Below are 20,325 nucleotides of genomic sequence, written 5' to 3'. Positions count from 1 at the left end.
ATCACTATTATAATTATTTGACCTTTAAAAAAAAAAAACCATGCAAAAGTGACTGCCCTCCTCAAGATGAGACCTGACTGTAAATGCTTTCTTTATTTCTGGAGGAACTACAAAAGTCTTTTACACTTCTTTTTTTATATATATATTTATAGTCTCTAAAACTGGGTTTGGGGAGGTCCGGGGGGGGGATTCACATGTAAAGAATTTCCAATAAAGGCAATGGATGAAGAGCGTAGTCCTACTTGTTTCTTTGTGTTGAGGTGATAAGCGTCCCCAGGCCAGACATCACTGCCAGCTGTAAACCTTGTGATTGATAATTAATGGGGAGGAGAATGGGGTAGCCATGACCGCAGACTTATGTCTTCTTTACTTTTTAATAAAATATCCTACAATTGTCTTACTCTCTGGTGTGGACTCTTTCTCAATAGTTTCTACAAGTGACGTGTGCTGTCACGTTTGACTGTAGTCGTCTCCATTAAGGGTATAAAGGGGTCAAATCTTCACACAGCAGTTAAATCGGGTACAGATATGGTATGTTTAAGCCCGAAAATTCATTACAGAAGACAAATGGCTTCATTCTTCACCGAGAGGAATGAGAGACTTCGCCCTAAACTGTTCCATGGAAGCTGTTTCTGTGGAAAAGGTGAAGCTTCTCTGTAACTCAGGAGCTTGGTGGGTTACACTGGTTAAGGTGGGACGGGACGGGACAGCTTCTCCACATGAGTCTAACCACACAACACAGGCTCTGCACTCATCGCAGTTTCTTAAACTGTAGCCTGCAACTCTAATTGGGTTGTGGACCTTTTCAAGTAGGTCCCCACATGACACTAGTTTGAGATATTTTCATGAACCTGGCTTTCACAGTGAGACTAAATTTGAAGAATAAAAACAGAACAATTCCGGGAAAGATGGGATCTTTACACAAAGCTGCTACAGTGTCTTGATTGCTGGTAAATGTGCTTTCAGGATCAAAATAACGATTTTGGTGTTCTCAGTGGTCAGAGCTGGTTTCACTGAGCACTTTCCCCTCAAAAATATCCCATACAGGTAGCAGGGCAAAGGAACAGTCCCTACCAACTGGAAAACAGTTTTCCACAGTTGCACAGTGCAACTGAAGTCATAGTGATGTATGGAGCAGGAGAGAGTAGGACAGCAAGATCTTATGGAAATATATAGTGAGGTGTTGACAGACTGTGAGCCATCTGTAATTTGGCAACAGGTGCAGAGGCTGGGATGGGTCGGAGTAAAGGTCACAGATGTGAAAAGTCAGTGGAAACGTAGCACTTGATTAGTGCAAGTTCCAATGATGTTATGTGAGGAAAATTGGTGACAGCGCTACAACAAAAAAAACATTTTTTTTTTTTTTCAAGTAGTTTTTTTCAAAGTAGACAGAGACCGGGGGATGACATGTGACACAGGTCCTGGGTCGGATTTGAACCCAGGACGTTGCATTTACACAATACATGACTTAGACCAAACCCAACAACTCTATAACTTTAATGAACCTAAAGTGATATTTCACTTTGGTACATTTTAATTCCCCAGGACTCTCCCCTCAACACCACAAAATGTCAAAGTCTCACATTAACCCACAAGGGATTTGTATTAACCACTAGATGTCATAACTTTTAAATAATTCTCCATATAAATATTGTATGTGTCAAGATGAATTGTGTTTGAAATGCTTACGTGTGTGTGTGTGGGTGTGTGTGGGTGTGTGTGTGTCTTCTGTTTCTGTTTCTGTGTCCGTCCACCCAGATATCTTTGTAACCGTCCCAGACTGAGCCATGCAGGAAGAAACAGGATGCGGGACCATGGGACAATACGTGATCTTGACCCAGAAAAAAAAGCTAATGGCAGATTGAGGACATTACGAGCTACAAGCCCTGAGGCGTTGGTGCGGTGTTGCAGTCTTTTGACTGTCTTATTGTTATTTGTGTTAGAAGCAATATTTGCTGGCTGAGATTTGCTGACTGTGACAGACAGACAGCTCTGGTGGCTGACTGTTCGCCGCACGGGGAAATGGATTCCAACACCAACTGAACTGTGCTAAACCAAAATGAATATGTTTTGATTGAACTTCAGATGAACTCTGAGAAGTTCTTGGAAGGCTTGGTCCTCTTAGCATTCAGGCATTTGTTGTTTGTTGACTTTAATTTCATACAATACCATGCATTCATGGCACATTAACATTATTCGTTTACACAACCTTCTAACTTCTGCTTTTAGAAGTGTTTTGAATCTATCAGGCTCTCTCTCCAAGCTCATAAAATATGTGAACAAGCGTACATTCTTCACATTGTGCATCCTACGCAGTGTACAATGCTAGAGACGTGCGATAAATAGCCAAGGTTCACTCCCTGTTGAGGCCAAAGCAATCAGTGACTGTAGACGCTGCCTACTGTATCAGCCTGAGGCCAGAAGACGAGTCTGCCTTCGGTCTGCTTTGTACACACCGTCCCTTCAGGTGTGTGACAGGAGCGCAGGCTGCCATTTCTCAAAAGTAAAAACGGAGGTGAATGAATGTTTGTACGAATGCGGTCCGGTGACGATGGCGCATTGCACACTAATGAAGGCCCTGTTCACGAAAATCATTTTGGCACAAGTGGTAAATTTGATTCATAATTCATAATTGAACAAGAGAGTGGTTGAGAACTTAAGTGGCAGGTGACAGAGCTCACAAAACACTGCGGCCTGCACTCTGACCTCTCTGCTGAAATGCAGAGGGGTCTCAGAGGGATAAATTCATATTATGACTGAGCGCTCTACATTCAAACTGTCCCTCCTCACCACTAACATATTGTCTTACAGCAGAACAAAGAAAGATAATCTCAGGACTAAGATACTTTCGGGAACCCAGCCCAATTATCGGAGTATCAGCATAGTCCAATGGGTCGAAGTCACACCTGGTTCAAATAATACTTGCAAATAATTCTTGGTGTTTGTTTTAGTCACCTTGGAGTACCAGATGGGTGGGGTTTGACACATTCAGTACTGTAAAATTTAGATAATCACAGGAAAGCACTTGAAGTCAATTTAGAATACTTAATTGTGATGTGAACTGTCTTGGTGCAGCAAATCCTATCCATCTGATGCACAAGGAATTATTTACTAGGTTTCAGGTTGTGTCAGCTACTATCACACACAGTTTGACTCAACAGAAACAGTACCAGGTGCTCTAGCACTCTTAACACGCAAACACAGGCCACGCGCAGAGTAATCTTTGAACCCTGTGCAAACTGACAGCAGGAGTGAATGAGAGAGCCATCCACAGCCTGTATGTATGGTGGAGCCACCCACCCAGCAAATATTTACCTACAGCTAGAAGGCCCAGCTGAGTGCAGAGGGCATCTGGCAAGGAGCGAACGAGTGTGTTTCCCGCTCTCATTCCATGAAACATTATGTCCTGTGTGTGTGGCCTATACTGACATTATTATGATCACAACTATTGTAGAGTTTTGACTGCTCATCAACGCAATGTTTCTCTCTGCAGCACCTACAGTGTGATGATGCAGATGCTGCAAGCTAACAAATGCAGATACAAGAGATTTCTCCCCGTCTTCCACTTAATATCAAAATGACGATGTGTGTAATGGGTTAAACAATAGGTGAGGCTTTCTGTTATACTGGCAGGAGACAGACTAAGAGGTTATAGCACTTGCCAGCATTATTGACACCTGTCCCATCGGTGCCGTCACCCACATCTCATCGTGCGTCAGGCTCTCCTGCTGGAGTCCTGGTGCTGGTGTGTGAAGGGAAGTCTGAGCTGTAAGAGTAAACTCAGTTTGTGTCATGCCATGGCACTCTTTAGCACACTTTCGAATGAGCTCAGCCAGTCGTACGGCAGTCTATCACGCTGGCAGTCGCAGGAAGGCACATAGGCGAAAGAAAAGGAAAATGAGGACAGGGAAAAGAGACAGAAAAATCCTGACAGTCTGCCAGAACGGAGAGACACAGTAACATAATCATTCACAGAGCATAAAGGTGACCTGAAAATTGAGTGCCAAAACCAACTCATATGACCGCAGCAGCGACATGCCCTAAATTCCTCTCTTCCTTTTGCTTTCAATGCAAGTATGGATGATTATTAATGCATTATTCACAAAACAGAGCTCGCTACCCCACCCTTCTCCCCCAATTTTCTCCACTGATGTGCGTCCTCTCCCTTTGATGATATAACCAAAGTAAGAGGGGGAAAAAAGCAAGTGAGTGCAGAAATAGAGGAGTTCAGAGGATGGGGTTTTCTCCTGGGAAGACGGAGCTCTCATCCCAAAGGGGATCCTGCACTCTTCTGAAACTCGTCTGAATCTTCCTGTAGACCAGACTCCAAACAGCAGCATTTACATATCAGTCATATATCCTCGCTGCCATGACTGCAATCAGACACACGAGCGCCAAGCCGACATCACACAGACTTGGCCTGGTTACAATGCTTATATCCCTTTGCCTGGCTTCGCATCAAACAGGTAAATGAGGGGTTCCTCTACATGCTGCACCCTTCTTTGTGAATAACATTTTAATTAAAGGATTTTATCTACTGTATGAATGCATCTAACAAGAAAAAAACATCTGTAAAAAACAATGAAAAGAATAACCCAGGGATCACCTAGGGATTTCTTTGAAGTCAGGGATTGATATATATGGCAGTAGCAACAATTGGATGAACGTGCAATGGGGAAGATGAAAGGCAATCAGATCTGTAGAGGTAATCAGCAGGTCGAGGCGTTTCATGATACATACTGAGGCTTCATCTTATGGTTGAGTCAAGTTAGTGATCCTAAATATTGGTCAGGCTTGTATCTCTGGGCTGAACCGTTGTATTCTTTATAAAGCTTAGTTGTGGATGATAGAAAGCCAATTAACTCTCTCTCCCACAGTTATGAGTAGGCACATAGAGTAAAAGGCTATTAAAAAAATATGGCCAAAATATGCTCAGAGTTGGCGTAGTGGTTCTCTCATAGCATGTGCACCTGACACGAGCCCCACTTTATTAAAATTTTCCTTTCTCTGTGTGTTAGTGAAGATGAAATATCTGACTAAGAATTATCCTTGAAGAAGATATCCATGTCTTTGGTAAATTACTTTCCAAGGTCAAGCCCAGTCTCTCATTCCTCTCTGTGAAGAAGTCAAAATCTTTGCAATGTAAATTTTGAAATGACAAATTGAGAACGCAGCACTAAGTCACATTCAACATGGGTGCTGGAGCATACAGATTTTTTTTTCACCATTAAATCTAAATTTTCTCTCCTTCGCAGATCAGATCCATCTAAAGTTACCTGATGGCTCATGTTTCTCTGGAGTGTGCATATGCCTGGTGAGGGGATGTCAGCAATAAATAGATTAAAGTGTGTAATGGTCCCATAACCACCAATGCACCGCTCAACCAAACATGGGTGATTCATTTAAAAAAAAGAAAAAAAAAAAGGCTGCAGCTGTTGGGCCTGACATAAGTTCAGATTCCTGGTTTAGTAAGAAACTGGAGGTGTATGTATACGTGTGTGTGTGTGTGTGTGTGTGTGTGTGTGTGTGTGAGAGAGAGAGAGAGAGAGAGAGAGAAAGAGAAAACATATAGGAAAATGCTTATTCAAATATGTGTGTAAGCGTGAGTGTGAATGTGTGCAAGTACAAAGGTGTGTGTGTTTGAGCATGAGCATGTGTGTGAATGTGTGTGTGTGTGTGTGTGTGTGTGTGTGTGTGTGCGTGCCCACTAAGTGTGCATGTGTCTTAATAGGAAGCAGTCACAGCGCTGCTGACGGCTCCATAAAGGAGCCTTTGAATGGCTTGGCTCTGGTAAATTCATAGCAGATGTGAAGGAAAGAATATCCGCCCAGGTTGAGTGGCCCTTCACTGCGAGGCGACAGGAGTCCAATCCAGGGGAGGCAGACGGATGGCAGACAGGAGCCAGGAGAGAGAGACACACACACACACACACACACACACTCTCACACTCACTCACTCACACACACACACACACACACACACGTTGGGTGAATTCCAATCAGCCAGGAGGGACCTCTGTAGGGCGCTAAGCAGGAGAGAGGAGAGCTTTTCATTGAGCCACTCTGGCTTCTAAATCACAAATAGTTGTCCTTTTTATGTAAAGTTTTTAGAAACTCTGAGTTCCCTGGGCTGCTCGCAGGTTTTCCATGAAAGCATAAAACTCCCTGCAAGGTGTCGGCCTCGGGGACGGCCTCCGCAGATTGGAACATGCCTCCTGGTTCCCTGTGGACCCAGGGAGTCTGGAGCGCTCTGAGGCCATGCAGGCTCCATGCCACCTCTCCTGGCTCTGACTGACGCCGGCGGAGGGGTGCGGAGAGACTGGCGCCTCACCGCCAATTAACATCCTCTCACACTGAGAGCGCGGCCAGGTAACACACGATAGGCCAGACTCTTTCTAGCAAAGAGCCGCGGCAGCCAGTTGGTGAGTGACAGTCAGGTGAGGTAAGTCTCATTACCGTATCCATACGCCGGACATCTGTCAGTGGGGCGACCCCAGGCAAGTGTTTTTCAAGCACTGAAGAAGAAAAAAAACACGAGTCTCCAGATTATGCTCTAGAAACTGCTACTTAAAGCTGCTGGTTTTGTTATATTGTAAATGCCTTTCTATGTTCCTACAAGGGAAGTTAAGCTGAATAAAATGCTGTTGATTAGTCAGGTAGGAGTCTAAAGGCAGAATAGAAATAACAAGAAAAGAATATTTTGAAAATCTGGGACTTCGGAAAGAAAAGTTCAAAAGTTCAAAAACCGGCTGAGTCAAGGTAATAACTCAGAGGGCTGATAAGAGAGCAACACTCTAGACAGTTAGTTAACGTCACACATGTTGTGTTCACATTTTGTTCTACTGCTTCAATGTCTGAATAAAAACACTCTGGCTGGTCCTATCACCAACAATCCCATCCAAAAGAAAGTCTGGTCAGCAAACCTTGGGGTTGTTGTCAAGTAGATTGTTTGCAATGTGGAGTTCATTTATCAGTTTTGTCAATGCAGAAATGCTGATTTAGAGTCACGACAGGTATCATTTGATATCTCAGTTATATTCAGAATGTTCAGAAGAGCAAAACTGATTCTAGATCAGGAACTTCATTTATAGAAAAATCCTACAGTTTAATCATATTAGAGATTAGATGGGTTACATATGTATGTAACCCCTTTAATCCCTTATAATAATCTGTTTGTCTGTTAAGCACTGTAACCTGAGTCTAGGGGCAAGGGGTCCTGGGTGGACGTTATGTGTGATGAGAATCTATCACAATATCTATCGACAATATAAACAAGGCCTCATCTGGGTTACATGTAGAAACCTACATCTACATTATAATAAAACTTGTAATTATAAAACCTGTGAAATGCAAAAACCTTCCATGCTCAATGCTAAATCTGCTGCATTTCAAAAAAGTACTTCCCTTGATTGATGAAAATGAGTCTAGCACATTTATCATGTGGAGCACTGACGCTCATTCACACACTTTTTACCTCCTGAGGCAATTGCAACTGATAGATGGAAGGTGCAGCTTTATTACCTGTGTTTCTATAAACAAGGTGTACAATAAGATTTTTTTTTAGTTTAAAGTGGTGAGGGAATCCAAGCGCCAGTTCATAAATGAAGCTCCAGCACTTGTATCCTGAGGCGATTGATAAATTCAAGCCAATGAGTTCTGTCCCACTCCTAAACTCCAGAGGCAGGTCTGATCATGACCACAATGTGCAAAAGCTGCAGTGCTGTCAAACTTACTTTCCTCAAAATATATTCACTTTAATTTAAATGAATGTTTGAATGTCAAAAATCAACGAACAGTTCCAACGGAGTGAAAGCCAAGAAGCAAGGCAGGCGGGAATAGATCAGTCTAATATATCAGACATTTCCCCAAAACACTGTAGCACTAAAATCACGTTTGCTGAACTGTAAGTTACCACTTTTAAACTAAGGATTGTCCCCCTCGTTTGCCTGGGGTTCTGGGTTGAAGAGGTGTAGGTGCGCCTGCTATAAGCCAGTAGGTGATCTTGCATGCAAGGGCACTTTAGGGAAACCAGGCCCTTGAGAGTAAGCAGATTCTTCTGTAAGCAGCCCGCCCCGCCGCTCTGTGTGGGGGCGCTGAGCACTTGTCTGTGACCCAGCCTGTTCCGTCTGACTGCAACTGAAAACAAACAACAAGAAGCGAAATTTCACACCATCAGCACCTCCTGAGTGGATAGATTATGCCCTCTGCCTCTCGCTCTCCGCCTGCCCGCCTGTTTCTCTTGTCTTTCTGTGTGTCTACTTGTCCTTCTTTCTCCTTTTTCTGCCCCCCATCCATCCATCCATCCATCCATCTGTCTCTCTCTCTCTCTCTCTCTCTCTCTCTCTAGTTATGCCTTTCTCTCTCTCCATGCCTCTATTCCATGCATAGATGAAACTCAGGGGATAGACAAAGCCGGGGGTGGTGAGCCGCCGGGCATCGCTTTTCACTTTTAATTAAAACTTCACACCCAAATAAATGTAGCAGAGTATCACACCCACTCATATCACCGTATGAAAAGAGCCCGCCGGGGCCAGATGTTTGCCTTAGCGAGGATAAATATCTAAGTGGCAGCTTTCTCTGTAAGGGAATCTGCTCCCTCTGTCGTTTTGTCGGATTAGCCAGGGTAAGGAAAACATGGGGATCGTGTTCCGTGTGTTTCCCACTCTCTGGCTGTTCAGCATAAACACCCCGGCTTCTTGGCCTCCCTCACATCCGCCCCCGCAGCTCCTCCGCCACTCGCCTCGGCCCCCGGGGCTCCAGCGGAGCGGTTTGTTTTAGTAGCATAGCCCCAGAAGAGTGTTTGGTTGTGTTGTGTGTCACACTGGGCGAGTGTTTGATTATGTTGAGCGTTGCATGGCGCGGGTGTGCGTGAGCAGAAAGGGGGGGGTGGGGGGGGGGGGGGGGGGGGGAGGAGAGATTGCTAATTCCTCTCTGCTTTGTCCTCTGCTGCGCTGCTTTACTCTTGCAGGACACTTCACACTGGAGCTGTGGAGGAATTCCTGTGGCTGCTTTCTCTGAGAGGGGCTTTATTTGTCTCTGAGGGTCACACATGCACACACACACACACACACACACACACACACACACACACACAGAGAAAGGTCAAGTCACACACATACACATACACAAGTGTGCAAATATGTACACATACAAAGACAAGATGAATCAACACCTCAAATAGCTCAGATATTTGAAACCGTCTTCATTCATATTTTTGCCGTAGTCCGGCTTGAGTGGCTGCATTTGCAAAATGTGATCAAATTCACCCCTTAATTTCAAATTATAATCTGACAAATCATCACTGATGGTAACAAGACACAAAACAAATAAACAAAACACGAACTTGGGAGGGGGGGAATTAATGATATAATGAGTGAGTTCTGTTTGGCGGTGTTGTGGAAACCAGGCTGCAGAGCGGAGCACCTGGCCCAGTTGGGTTCTGGTCTGGGGCTACAGTCTGGCCCCACTAATAGGCACTTCAGCCCCCCCACATCCGCCCAGCACCATGTTCCACTTAATGAGGCTCTACCTCAGGCTGTAAACAAGCCCAGATGCAACCCCAAAACACACACAGGAAATGTCTCATGACCATAACAACACAAGGATCATGCCAGCTCATGCATGATGGGGTGTGAACAGGAAGGCTGATCCTTGCAGGTTTTCTCCCTCCACTCCACAAGCAGTTATTATCCTGGGGGAACAGGCTGCATGTGGTGCTGCTGCTCTAGCTCTTGCTCTGCATGCCAAATCCTCACCAGCCGCCAAGATCATCACAGACCGCTGCCTTGCTCCTTTTCCAAAGCCTACAGTTACAGTATGTACACAAACCACAGTTTATTCAGCGCTGTATTGGACCTGGCGTGTAAGCTTTGACACGCCACAATAGGAACAATGTCTGTCTCTACATAAAGAATATCTCTCATGCAACAAGGTTTTATTTGGGTTGTAGGGGGGCTGAGACCTTGACAAAAGGTCCAGTGTGTGAGTGAGTGTGGCCCCAGCTGGTTCCCTTTACTACTAGACTGGCTAATGTACAGTGATCAGCCTAAGTCAACAGCTCTCGCCGGAAAACAGGCTTAATTGATGATAGGAAATTTTTGGGGCAAATGTGTTTGAACTGCCCAGAACTGTCCCATTGAATTTTCTGTCTCATTTTGCCCACGAAATACAGACAACACTGGGCAACTTCACCGGCAGCCTCCCCACTGTACACACCGCGCTGCATGTGCTAACGTGCACTGATCGATGTTAATTTAAAAATGTCCGCTTGGAGAAACAGAAGACACAAACCAGGTGTACAGAACACTGTTTCCATTGGTGTAACTTGGGTGACACTCCAGAGACCCCCAAACCACACATGTGCACACATACACACATGCACACTCACTCTCACTCACACACACACACACACCATCTCTTTAATTAGCAGTGCACTGAATGTGGGAAGGGTGGGCGGGGGGGGGGGGGGGGGGGGGGCTGTCTCATTACATCCCTCCATACAAACCTATCAGCAGCCTCACAAAGGACTTTTAGACCTTTAGATGGTCTGGTTGAGTAAAATAACTCCTGTGTGTGAGACTGTGTTCATGTGTCCCAAGGGGAAACTGTAATCAGCCAACCACACCTCAAATCAGTCAGTCAGTTACTCACTCACTCACTCACTCAGTCGCTGTGTCAGAGATAAGACCACCTTAATAAATAAAAATAAAGAATATAATTATTATATACAAGGTCAAGACTATCCAAATTGTACAAATCAACACTGAGTCAAGATCCAAACCAACAGAATCCAAGACCAAGACAAGTACAATTTAAGTCCAATTTAAGTTCAATTTAAGGCCAAAAAAGGAATGGAGTGCACATTACTCTCTCACTCACTCACTCACTCACTCACTCACTCACTCACTCACTCACTAACTCACTCACCCACCCACCACAGGGCCTATTTGCAGGAGTATAAATGTGAGATCCAGCTGTAAAAAGACCCATTTTCTGTCAGTGTAAATAGGACCTTCACTCACACACATTGGGACATTGCAGCAGCACTGCGTCCTGCAACCTCCAAACGTTCTTTCATCTCAGACATTCAATGATAATTCAAATTCTTTCTTTGAGAACATTACGAGTAAAAGCAGTTCGATTATCAGCGATTGAAGGCAGCATCAGTGCCCCAATGCCAACTCTGTAGCATCATCTGGAAGCTTCATGAATCAAACCAGACGACGTGAAACAAAACCAAGCCAAAGAAAAAAACATAGACGAGCAAAAAAAATAAAAAAAAACTTCAAAACTCCAAATCAAAGAGTGAGAAATGCAAGGGAGAAGAGAAGATCCTTAGCGACCCGGGGGGGATCAGCGGATGGGGGAGGGCTGTGCCTCCTCTCTCAGAACACAGACCCGAGGGGTGAGCCTTTGATGGCGGAGCGTGACATGAGCACATTTAGGATGGGGGGTGCAGCGGCAGTGTGACAGCAGCCGTGCACTCGCCAGGCAGCCGAGCCCCGGATCCGAGCCGGTCTGATCCCTCTCCGTACCTGTTGACAGACGCTTCGCCTAAATGTGAATCACGCCGCTGCCCTGTTTTCACTGTCCCACTGCTACACATTTCGTTGTGATTTTTTGCAACCTTCTGGAAAGCGTTTCACGAAAGCCCCGTTAATATATAAACTCTATAAATGTTGCATTACCCTTACTCTAACGCTAAAATCTGCTTCACAACATGTGCAGCAGTGCAAATGCAGCTTCAGCTGCTGAGCGGACACTGTGATCTGCCATGCTGTCTTGAAGAGGTCGCTGTGTGATTGGGCGTTATTTAGTTAGCGGCACAAACAAAAGCAGAGGGGTGTAAAGAAGCTCAGGCGCAGAGAGGCAGGCTGGAGGAGGTTTCTGGGCCGAGCTAAGACTCTCACATCCTGTCCCTTTCCACTCCCTCTCTTTAGAGTGTTTCTAAAAGCAGGCCTTGCATGGGTTCGTGTTCTTTGTTGATGTTTTCAGATTTTTTCTTCGTCCTTTGTAACTCCTGCTCCCTCTCTTTTTCTCTGGGGAGAGACTCTTTGGTACAAGAGATTAGAGCGGGTGCTGCCTAGCAACTGAATAAAAATGGCAGCTACAAAAGGGGCGCTCTCGCTCTCCAACGTCTGACCTACATAATCCCAAGCCTGTGATCGTGCAACATAACAACATGATGAAAGGCCTGCTGTGATTTAACCCTCAAACAAATACTTGCCATCGCTGACCCCCAGCTCAAAGACCAATCTCGCCTGCTGCAGAACACCAAAGGGTGACTTTTGAAATCTTGACGGCGTCTAATTGGAAAGGAAGAGGAGGCTGTGAACACTATTGGAAATGAGATGAATGTATTTGAGGAGATGGCAGCAGAGTGGCAAAGGAGATTAACAGTGATCACAGCAATGCTGTATGCTTCAGAGCGAGAGAGCGGCGGAACCTCCCTCTGTTCACTGATTCATCTCTCACTTCAGCCACAGGCAGACAGAGCACAGGAATGAGTACAGAGGGATGAGAAAGCTTTACTTCTCTGTCTTCTGCTTATTGATCAAAGGAGATGAAAAAACCCACTGAAGAAAGATACAGCAAAAAGCTTGAAACTTTTTCTAGAAACTTCCTCCTACTGCACTGGGTTCTTAACATAATCTTCCCGGCCTTTGCACTTCTTTATTACTTATGCTGGCTCCCGTCTGCGTCTGTGATGAACGTTTCGCATCTTTGTCAGTAGCTTAAGCATTTAGTGTCTTCAGAAATATATGAGTGAAAGTAATGCATATGGTATTTGTAATGTTGGTAATATAAAAATATTCACTTATTCTTCTGGTTTGCACATTGTTCCTGACTTTGCATTTTCTGCACTTGATCAAAAAATGTAACTATCTTGCATAAGAAATCTCTCATTCTTATTTTCTGATAGTTTGTAGGTTTCCTACCACTTGATTTATAAAGGTGGAAGCAACCTATAGGCTATTTATGATGGTAATATAAAACTATTCATTTATTCTGTAATCTTCACTTAATGTAGCTTCCTCTGCATTAGCACACGCTAAATTCCTAGAATGTATATATATGTAAACGTCACTGCTTTTCAGTTACAACACTGCTCTATACACTAAACGCATCTTAATTAGATCTGACTTTTCTATTAATTTAAGTTAAAATACTTTTTGGTCTTTCCTAGAATGTTTAATTAGTTATTCACTCTGAATGAATTAAATATTAAATTAAATTAAATGAAATATTGAATTTAAAGAGATATGTCAAATCAATTCAGATTCCTTCCATTGGTATTCATGTATCAACCCTTTTTAGATTGAGATGAAAGACTGGAGATGTTGATTGAGGCTGACGATTTACATCCTTGAGCTCAGTTCAAATACAGTTACAACTTACACTCTGCCTAGAGGAGGAGGAATATGAAATTACAGAGGAGTTGAAGTTTTTTGGATGATTGAATTGTATCAAATGTTGATAGATGTGTTGCTGTGAATATATAGACGTATAATAATGTTATTTTGAACAGTATCAAAGTCTTGGTGGATGGCACTGCGCTACCAATCCTGCTTAAAGTATTTCCTCTGCCATGCCTCTGAAATTCCAAGACACTGCTCTGTTCTGCAAAAAATAATTAATTCTCTTGGTCTGTGAGCTTTCGTTTCATTGACTTGCTGAACGCTGCAGTGAAATTTCAGCTGCTGTATCTCTTCAGCCAGATACTTAAGACTTTTCCCCTCCTTTCAATAATTTGTTACAGTAAAAGCCAAACTCTCAAACAAACCTCTGTTGCACCTTTAGAGCTGATTCATGCTGGGGGTCACCATGTAAATGTTTATGTTTGCATAACGATATGAGTCAGCATGTGTCTGTTCATTTGTGTGTGTGGTTTTGTGTTTGTGTGTGTGTGTGTGTGTGTGTCTTGTTCTGGGAGGCGAGACAGCAGCGGCAGACTGGGTGTCTGATTGGAGTCCGGTTGCGAGGAGTGGTGAGCTGTGTGAACTCTGGTGCTCTCTGACTGCCGCATTTTCATGGAAAGCATCTCTTTGGGGGCCTGCAGGTTTTCAATACGCTCATTTACACATCAAAACAGCACAGGAAAGGGATAGCGCTCAAGGGGGGTGAGGGACCGTAGAAGGAGGGAGGGCAGGGTAATGAAGGATGCTTTATTCCCCCCCCCACCCCCCCTCAGGGTTGGGCGGGGGGTTGGAGTCTGGGAGGGAGGGGCCTTGATGCCGTAATGATCGCCTTTAATCAGACCCATGACCAGATGGAGGGATTTCTACCCACATCGGCAGACAAAAACATGGTGTCAGCAGCGAAACCAGGATAGCCGCTTAAGTTTTTAACACACACACACACCTTTTTATAGAAAACAAATTTTACAAATCCTGAGAAAATACAACTGTACCATATTTCTTCTGTGTCAATAAATACGCTGTTAGGCTCACAGCGAACACAATGCGGTATTCCTGGGAAATTTAGAGGGAAAAATGTTCACTTTTCAGGGAGTAGTCTCAGTTTTGGCCCAGACAAAGTAGCTGCTCAGGGCGACTGACTCTGACACTGTTTAACCTCCTGAGCCAGAAGAGAAGAAAAACACTGCGGATACTCAGCCAAGCTAAATCTTTCGAGCGAGACCAAGCTTACTTACTCCTGAAATTGGGCATTACTGGAAGATGGGGTGGGGTCTTCAGGGCAGCCCCTGTGCTGATTGGCTGGCCCGGCTCCAGCAGTGCAGACCTCAGGTGTGTGTGTGTGTGTGTGTGTGTGTGTGTAGGGAAGGTGTTCCCGGCAGCGGCTCTGTCCTGCACCGGCAGCCACAACTCTGGCGCCAAAGGAACCACAGCTCAAACAAACTCTGTTTTTGGAACGAACCTCCTCTCTTGCCTCTATCTGAAGCATATTGTGCGATTTCTTTCTTTCCTCTGCGAAGACAGAACAGCGAGCTAAAAATAGCTGCCAGTGACCTGAAAAAGTAATGATAGAATTCATATCTGTGGAAAAAGAAACAGAGCAAAGACTTTGCTGCAACAACATCCTGTTGCCACTGTAACCAGCTATTTCTGTTGACCTTCAGAATTTGTACAAACCTGTCTTGGTAACGTTCAGCAATAAATCGAACGAATGAAAAAAAAAAAAAAAAAGAAATGCAAAGGGAGCAAAAACGAAACGAAAAAAGAAATGCTGAGAAGGAAAAGAGGAAAGTAAAACAAAGCCATGCTGCAGAAGACTGAAAAGAAACTTGCCCTGTAGTCCGTCCCATCCCCCTGTCCTTAACCCTCTGCAGTTGGTTCCTTCCTATCTAATCAGTGTAGCTAAGCGCAGGTGGGACAGGCTGGTTTGTGTCTCACAGAGCAAGTGTTTGGCCTCTCTGGGTCATGTCACTGGAGTGTAAACCGGGGAGGAAGCACGCGCCCCCGTTCAGGCGCCCATGAACTGGAACATGTGGCTTCAACACCACCAGCCGAGTCTCTGGCTGCCGACATGCTCCAAGCAAAACACTCCTTTTTAATAGTTAAATGTGATCCACACAGTGTCAGAGCCCAGAGCTCGCAGGGCTCGCCTGCCAAGCCGTGGACAACGTCTACAATGGCTAAGTAATGAAAACAAAAGGGAGGATGTTGGTCGTTAACCCACATCTCGTTCTGAATAAGTAAGGAATCAGTAATTTAAGTTAACTCATGCGTTACATACATCCACACGGCGCTGCACCAAGTGGAAATGCGGTTAATTTACGACAGAGACATTTTTAAATTCGACTTTGATTTACTCTGGTGTGTGTGGAAAGTAAATGAATGCTAAAATGCACATGGAACAAGCTGTAGTACAAGTTTTAAATGTTCTTTAACTCCATTGGAATGTAAATGGGGGACAAAATGAACTTGCAAACAAAGACAACAACTTTTAACCTTTGGAGATGTCAGTGAGCACATGGCTGATTAACACTAGAGGAATTTCTGTTGAGCGAGGTTCCAGTAATGTAATGACGCTACCTAGAAAAACAAGCTCCTGGTCATCACACTTTTCCATGCTATCATTCCCATATGCTGGTGGTGACACAGCACACAATTACATACAGACATAATAAACAATCAAATCCACTGTCAAACACTATAATTTCCAGTATGTTTTGCTGTGAAATGACTTGCTGCGTGTGGCTGCAATTGACGTTGACATTCAAATTGTTAAAGTACCGTCTATGGATTTCATAATGTAACAGCTATTTATTTTTACTTTTTTATGGCCTGTTTAGGAATATGGTGGCTGTTGCACATAATAAAAATGTGCTTTATTAGTGAAAAGTCAGCTGTTTCAAACCCAATCTCAAACAAATCTCTCCAACTCAGGGTATTTTAAATGAGAGGAGTGTTATGCATACTTTTCCTCTGAATCACTCAGTGATTACAAATTAATTGTATCTGTTGGTAGTTATTCAAGAATTAAAGGCATATGAATTCTTCAGCAAGGCAACACAGATTAAAAAACTGCTCAATACCAAATTTAAAAATGAACAGAAGAAGAGAAATCACCAATTAAAACATTATATAGATCTTGGGAAATTTTGCTAAAAATAGTCATTTTAAGTTGGTTATTGGAATTCTCTCCAAACATATAGCTTCCTAGCACATGCAGATACACATAGACTCATAAATGACTTATAAACTTGAGTATTAACAGTCTATAAACCACCTATATGGACGACCGCAATTTCATGTGCTAGTGCCAAACTTAAAGCTGCCAGCGGATCCATGCAATAAGGCTGAAATCCACTTCAGATTTGTCCTCCTAGATCAAAGTGCTGAGTATTTGCATGGGGATCAAACAGAGCAGGGAAAGTGAGAGGGCACAATAGTGATTCTGGGGAAGGATTAAAACAGCCATTAATTAAATATATTCTTCCGCGAACTGCTCCTGCATTTTAAAGATGATGATGCGAACATTAATACTTGCCACGGTTTGTCACTCTATTCATCAATGATTCTCTTTGAGGATTATTGTTGGGGACGCCTCTGGGATGTAGCATGCACTTGCAACACAACACATTTGGAAGGGAGTCCCACTGTAAAAATGTGTGAATCCCAGCAGCAGAATGGCAGGAGAATCAGGAAGAGGCAAAGATGAGACTGAAATGAACATTTGTTAATTGTAACTAACTGTTTAAGACTCAAATTTGTTAAATATGTATCATAAGCCACTGGGAGAGGGGTATAGCTATTGCATACGTTACCAAACAACAACAATAAAACCAGGCAGTAAGGAAGTTGAACATGAATTCCACAATTTATTATCCTCCAAAAGGCCAGAACCAGAGTTCTTATAAAAGGCACTTAATTTCCCTTGACCTTCAGTACTCAAGCTTTAATGAATGCACCTAAACATCAAATCTGGTAAGAGCCAAGGTAAACTTAAATTAAATATATTTACAATAAATAAAACATTTATACAAATTTATACAGTTAATCATGCCACTTTCAGGGAGGAGAACAGGCTAATATCTCCCAGGATACCTCCCATATCAGTCTCTTTTCTTTGCAATGCTGGGCATGTCTACTGCACAGAACACAATGTAACAGAAAACTATGGATAACAAATACTGAACATTTCCCTTTATGCATTGAATACTGTTTATGGATAGTTCCTCACACTGATGCCTGTGTGTCCCTTGGCAACAGCAGAGCAGTAATTGACAGTCCAGTTCAACCACTCATCTCCTCAAGTCTTTTTAGCAGCTCCTTACACAGGGCATAGGTGTGTGTGTGTGTGTGTGTTTGCATGTATGTGTCTGTGTATGTGTTTGTCAGTGTGCATGTGTGTGTGTGTGTGTGTGTGCGCTCCCTCTCAGACGTGCGTGGGACTGTCTGAGTGCGGGTCTGTCTTGGCCATGTGGAGGACCACAGCGGGGGATTTGTAGTGACAGTGCGTGCTGCCGCAGCTGACGCCGCTGCAGGGTTTCCTACTACTAGTCCTGTCCGCCAGCTTCCTGCTGCACAGGCCCTGCCAGGTCTGCAGCGTCTTAGAGCTCCACACCCACACGCCGCTGGTGATGCCCACCACCAGAGACATGAAGATCTTCAGCATGAACACGGCCACGGTGGGCACGGACGTCTCCAGCGAGCAGTCCTCGTTCCTGCGCCCGGGGAAAGACACGCACTTCCCCTCCAGCCCCCGGAACTTCCAGTAGTCCATGTTGAGCCGCTCGTAGAAGTAGCAGACGATGACGCAGGTGGCGGGCACCGTGTACAGGATGGAGTAGATGCCGATTTTCACCATGAGCTTCTCCAGCTTCTCCGTGTTGGTGCCCTCCGTCTTCATCACCTTGCGGATGTGGAAGAGAGCCACGAAGCCGGTGAGGATGAAGGAGGTGCCGATGACCAGGTAGCAGGAGAGAGGGATGAGGACGAAGCCGGTGAGCGCCCCCGTGTCCATGCTGCCCACGTAGCACAGCCCCGTCAGCTCGTCCCCCGCCACCTTCCTCATGGTGAGGATGACGATGGTCTTCAGAGCGGGGATGCCCCAGGCGGCCATGTGGAAGTAGTTGCTGTGGGCTTCGATGGCCTCGTGGCCCCACTTCTTCCCCGCAGCCAGGAACCAGGTGAGAGTCAGGATGACCCACCAGATGGAGGAAGCCATGCCGAAGTAGTAGAGGATGAGGAAGACGATGGTGCAGCCCGTCGACTCCAGCCCTTCCTGGATGATGTACAGCTCGCCGTTCTCACGGTCACAGGCGATGTTCTCCGCCCCGGCCACCGAGCGAATGATGAAGGCCACGGAGTAAACGTTGTAGCACATGGAGAGGAAGATGATGGGGCGCTCGGGGTACTGGAAGCGGTGCGGGTCCAGGAGGAAGGTCAGGACAGTGAAGGCGGTGGAGATGAAGCACAGGATGGACCAAACCGTCATCCAAATAAAGGCGAAGTCCTTGTCCCGTCTGGACCAGTAGACATCCACGGCGGAGGAGCAGCGCGGGGCGCACGACTGGCTCTTCTCCACATACTGGAACTTCTCCGGGTTCTCGCAGGACCCCAGGCTGCCCGCTGCGCGCCCGCTGCTGCTGCCCGGCTGCCTGGGCCGGGGCGGCACTGGAAGCATGCCCTCTCCCTTCTTGGACTCGGTCCTGGTGTCGTTCTCGGGGGCCTCCATGCACAGAGCGTTGGGGTCATTTCTGGTGGGCAGCTTGGAGCAGTCGAGCGAGTCGGGCCAGGCGTAGTTGAACTTCTCCATTATGGGGGAGCACTTCTGCCGGGCCTGCTCACACATGGGTCTGCAGGCGGGGATGGAGGTGGACACTTTGTCTGTGCACATGGGGGCGTAGAGGGAGCACAGGAAGAAACGGAGGTGCACATCACAGCCGTACTCCACCAGCGGGGCAAACTCGTTCAGCTTGATCGCAGCCTCCTTTTGGTTGTCGTGGTCCATGAAATTGGGCATCCTGGTCAAGTTGTAGCCGATTCCCTGGCACATGGGTATGACGATGGGCTCGCACTTGGCTGGTCTGCCTCGCTCCAGATCATAGGATCCTATCTCAAAGCTGGAGCCAGAGATTACCAGCAGACACCACAGGAAAATCACCATCTTCAATGGACAGCCATCCATGCTCATTTTTAGTCATGTGTCAAAAAACGGAGCTCTGTCTTCTGAAACAATGTCCATGCAAAAAGTGAAAAATATAGGTTCGGGTCAAGAGAGATTCCCCACTATTTCCACATTGCGAAGGCAGGTCCCAATTTTGCGTTATCGCTCCGTTACAAAAAACATCCCCAGACGCAAAACGCAGATAAAGTCAGAGTTTAATTACTGAGCCGGGGAAGCGTCTTAAAAAACGAACACCCCCCGCAATCGGGATAAACGTCCGTAATTAAAACGTGAGACTCGGAAACTTCGACCAACAATGGAGGAAAAGGATCAAAATGAACCACCGAGACACCGAGAGCGACAATTAAGCATAATCCTCGAATCGATCGCCTGTTAATTGAAAAAAAGAAGAAGATTTCATGCGGCTGTTTCTCGTGTCGGTGGGTCCGGGTCTGTTTGGCTGAGACTTGGTCCGCTCTTCATCCAGTGCTTTCGGACTCGACACTGAAGTTTGCCTGCAGCTCTCCGGGACTTCAGTGAGAGGGGGGTGGGCACTCCGTGACGCGCACATTTCGCCTGGCGCGCAAGCAACGCACCACACAAGGAAAATTATCTGACATTTTTTGGAGGCCGGTCAGAATACCTCAAACGCGTCTATTCTGAAGGGGGGGGGGGAGCGGAGATGCAGTGGTAAGTGGTCAGTGATCATCACGAGGCGCCATATTAACATCCAATATGACCTGTAACAATT

At 45.3% G+C, this 20,325-nt stretch overlaps 1 protein-coding gene across 1 annotated transcript; it reads right to left on the bottom strand.

The window, feature by feature from the left end:
• Positions 1-17,259: 17,259 nt before the first annotated feature.
• Positions 17,260-20,061, bottom strand: fzd9b (frizzled class receptor 9b). Its single transcript, XM_071925093.2, has one exon. It carries the CDS (start codon positions 19,599-19,601, stop codon positions 17,841-17,843), a length of 1,761 nt encoding a protein of 586 aa, XP_071781194.1. The 5' UTR covers positions 19,602-20,061; the 3' UTR covers positions 17,260-17,840.
• Between the last annotated feature and the right edge of the window lie 264 nt (positions 20,062-20,325).

Source organism: Centroberyx gerrardi, chromosome 6, assembly GCF_048128805.1.
Source record: "Centroberyx gerrardi isolate f3 chromosome 6, fCenGer3.hap1.cur.20231027, whole genome shotgun sequence".
Taxonomy (NCBI): Eukaryota; Metazoa; Chordata; class Actinopteri; order Beryciformes; family Berycidae; genus Centroberyx; species Centroberyx gerrardi.
The sequence above is the reverse complement of the archived record's forward strand: the minus strand, read 5'-3'. Positions and strand labels throughout refer to the sequence as shown.

Coding starts and splice junctions, on each gene's coding strand:
- fzd9b (XM_071925093.2), bottom strand. CDS start 19,601: ATGAGCATGGATGGCTGTCCATTGAAGATGGTGATTTTCCTGTGGTGT.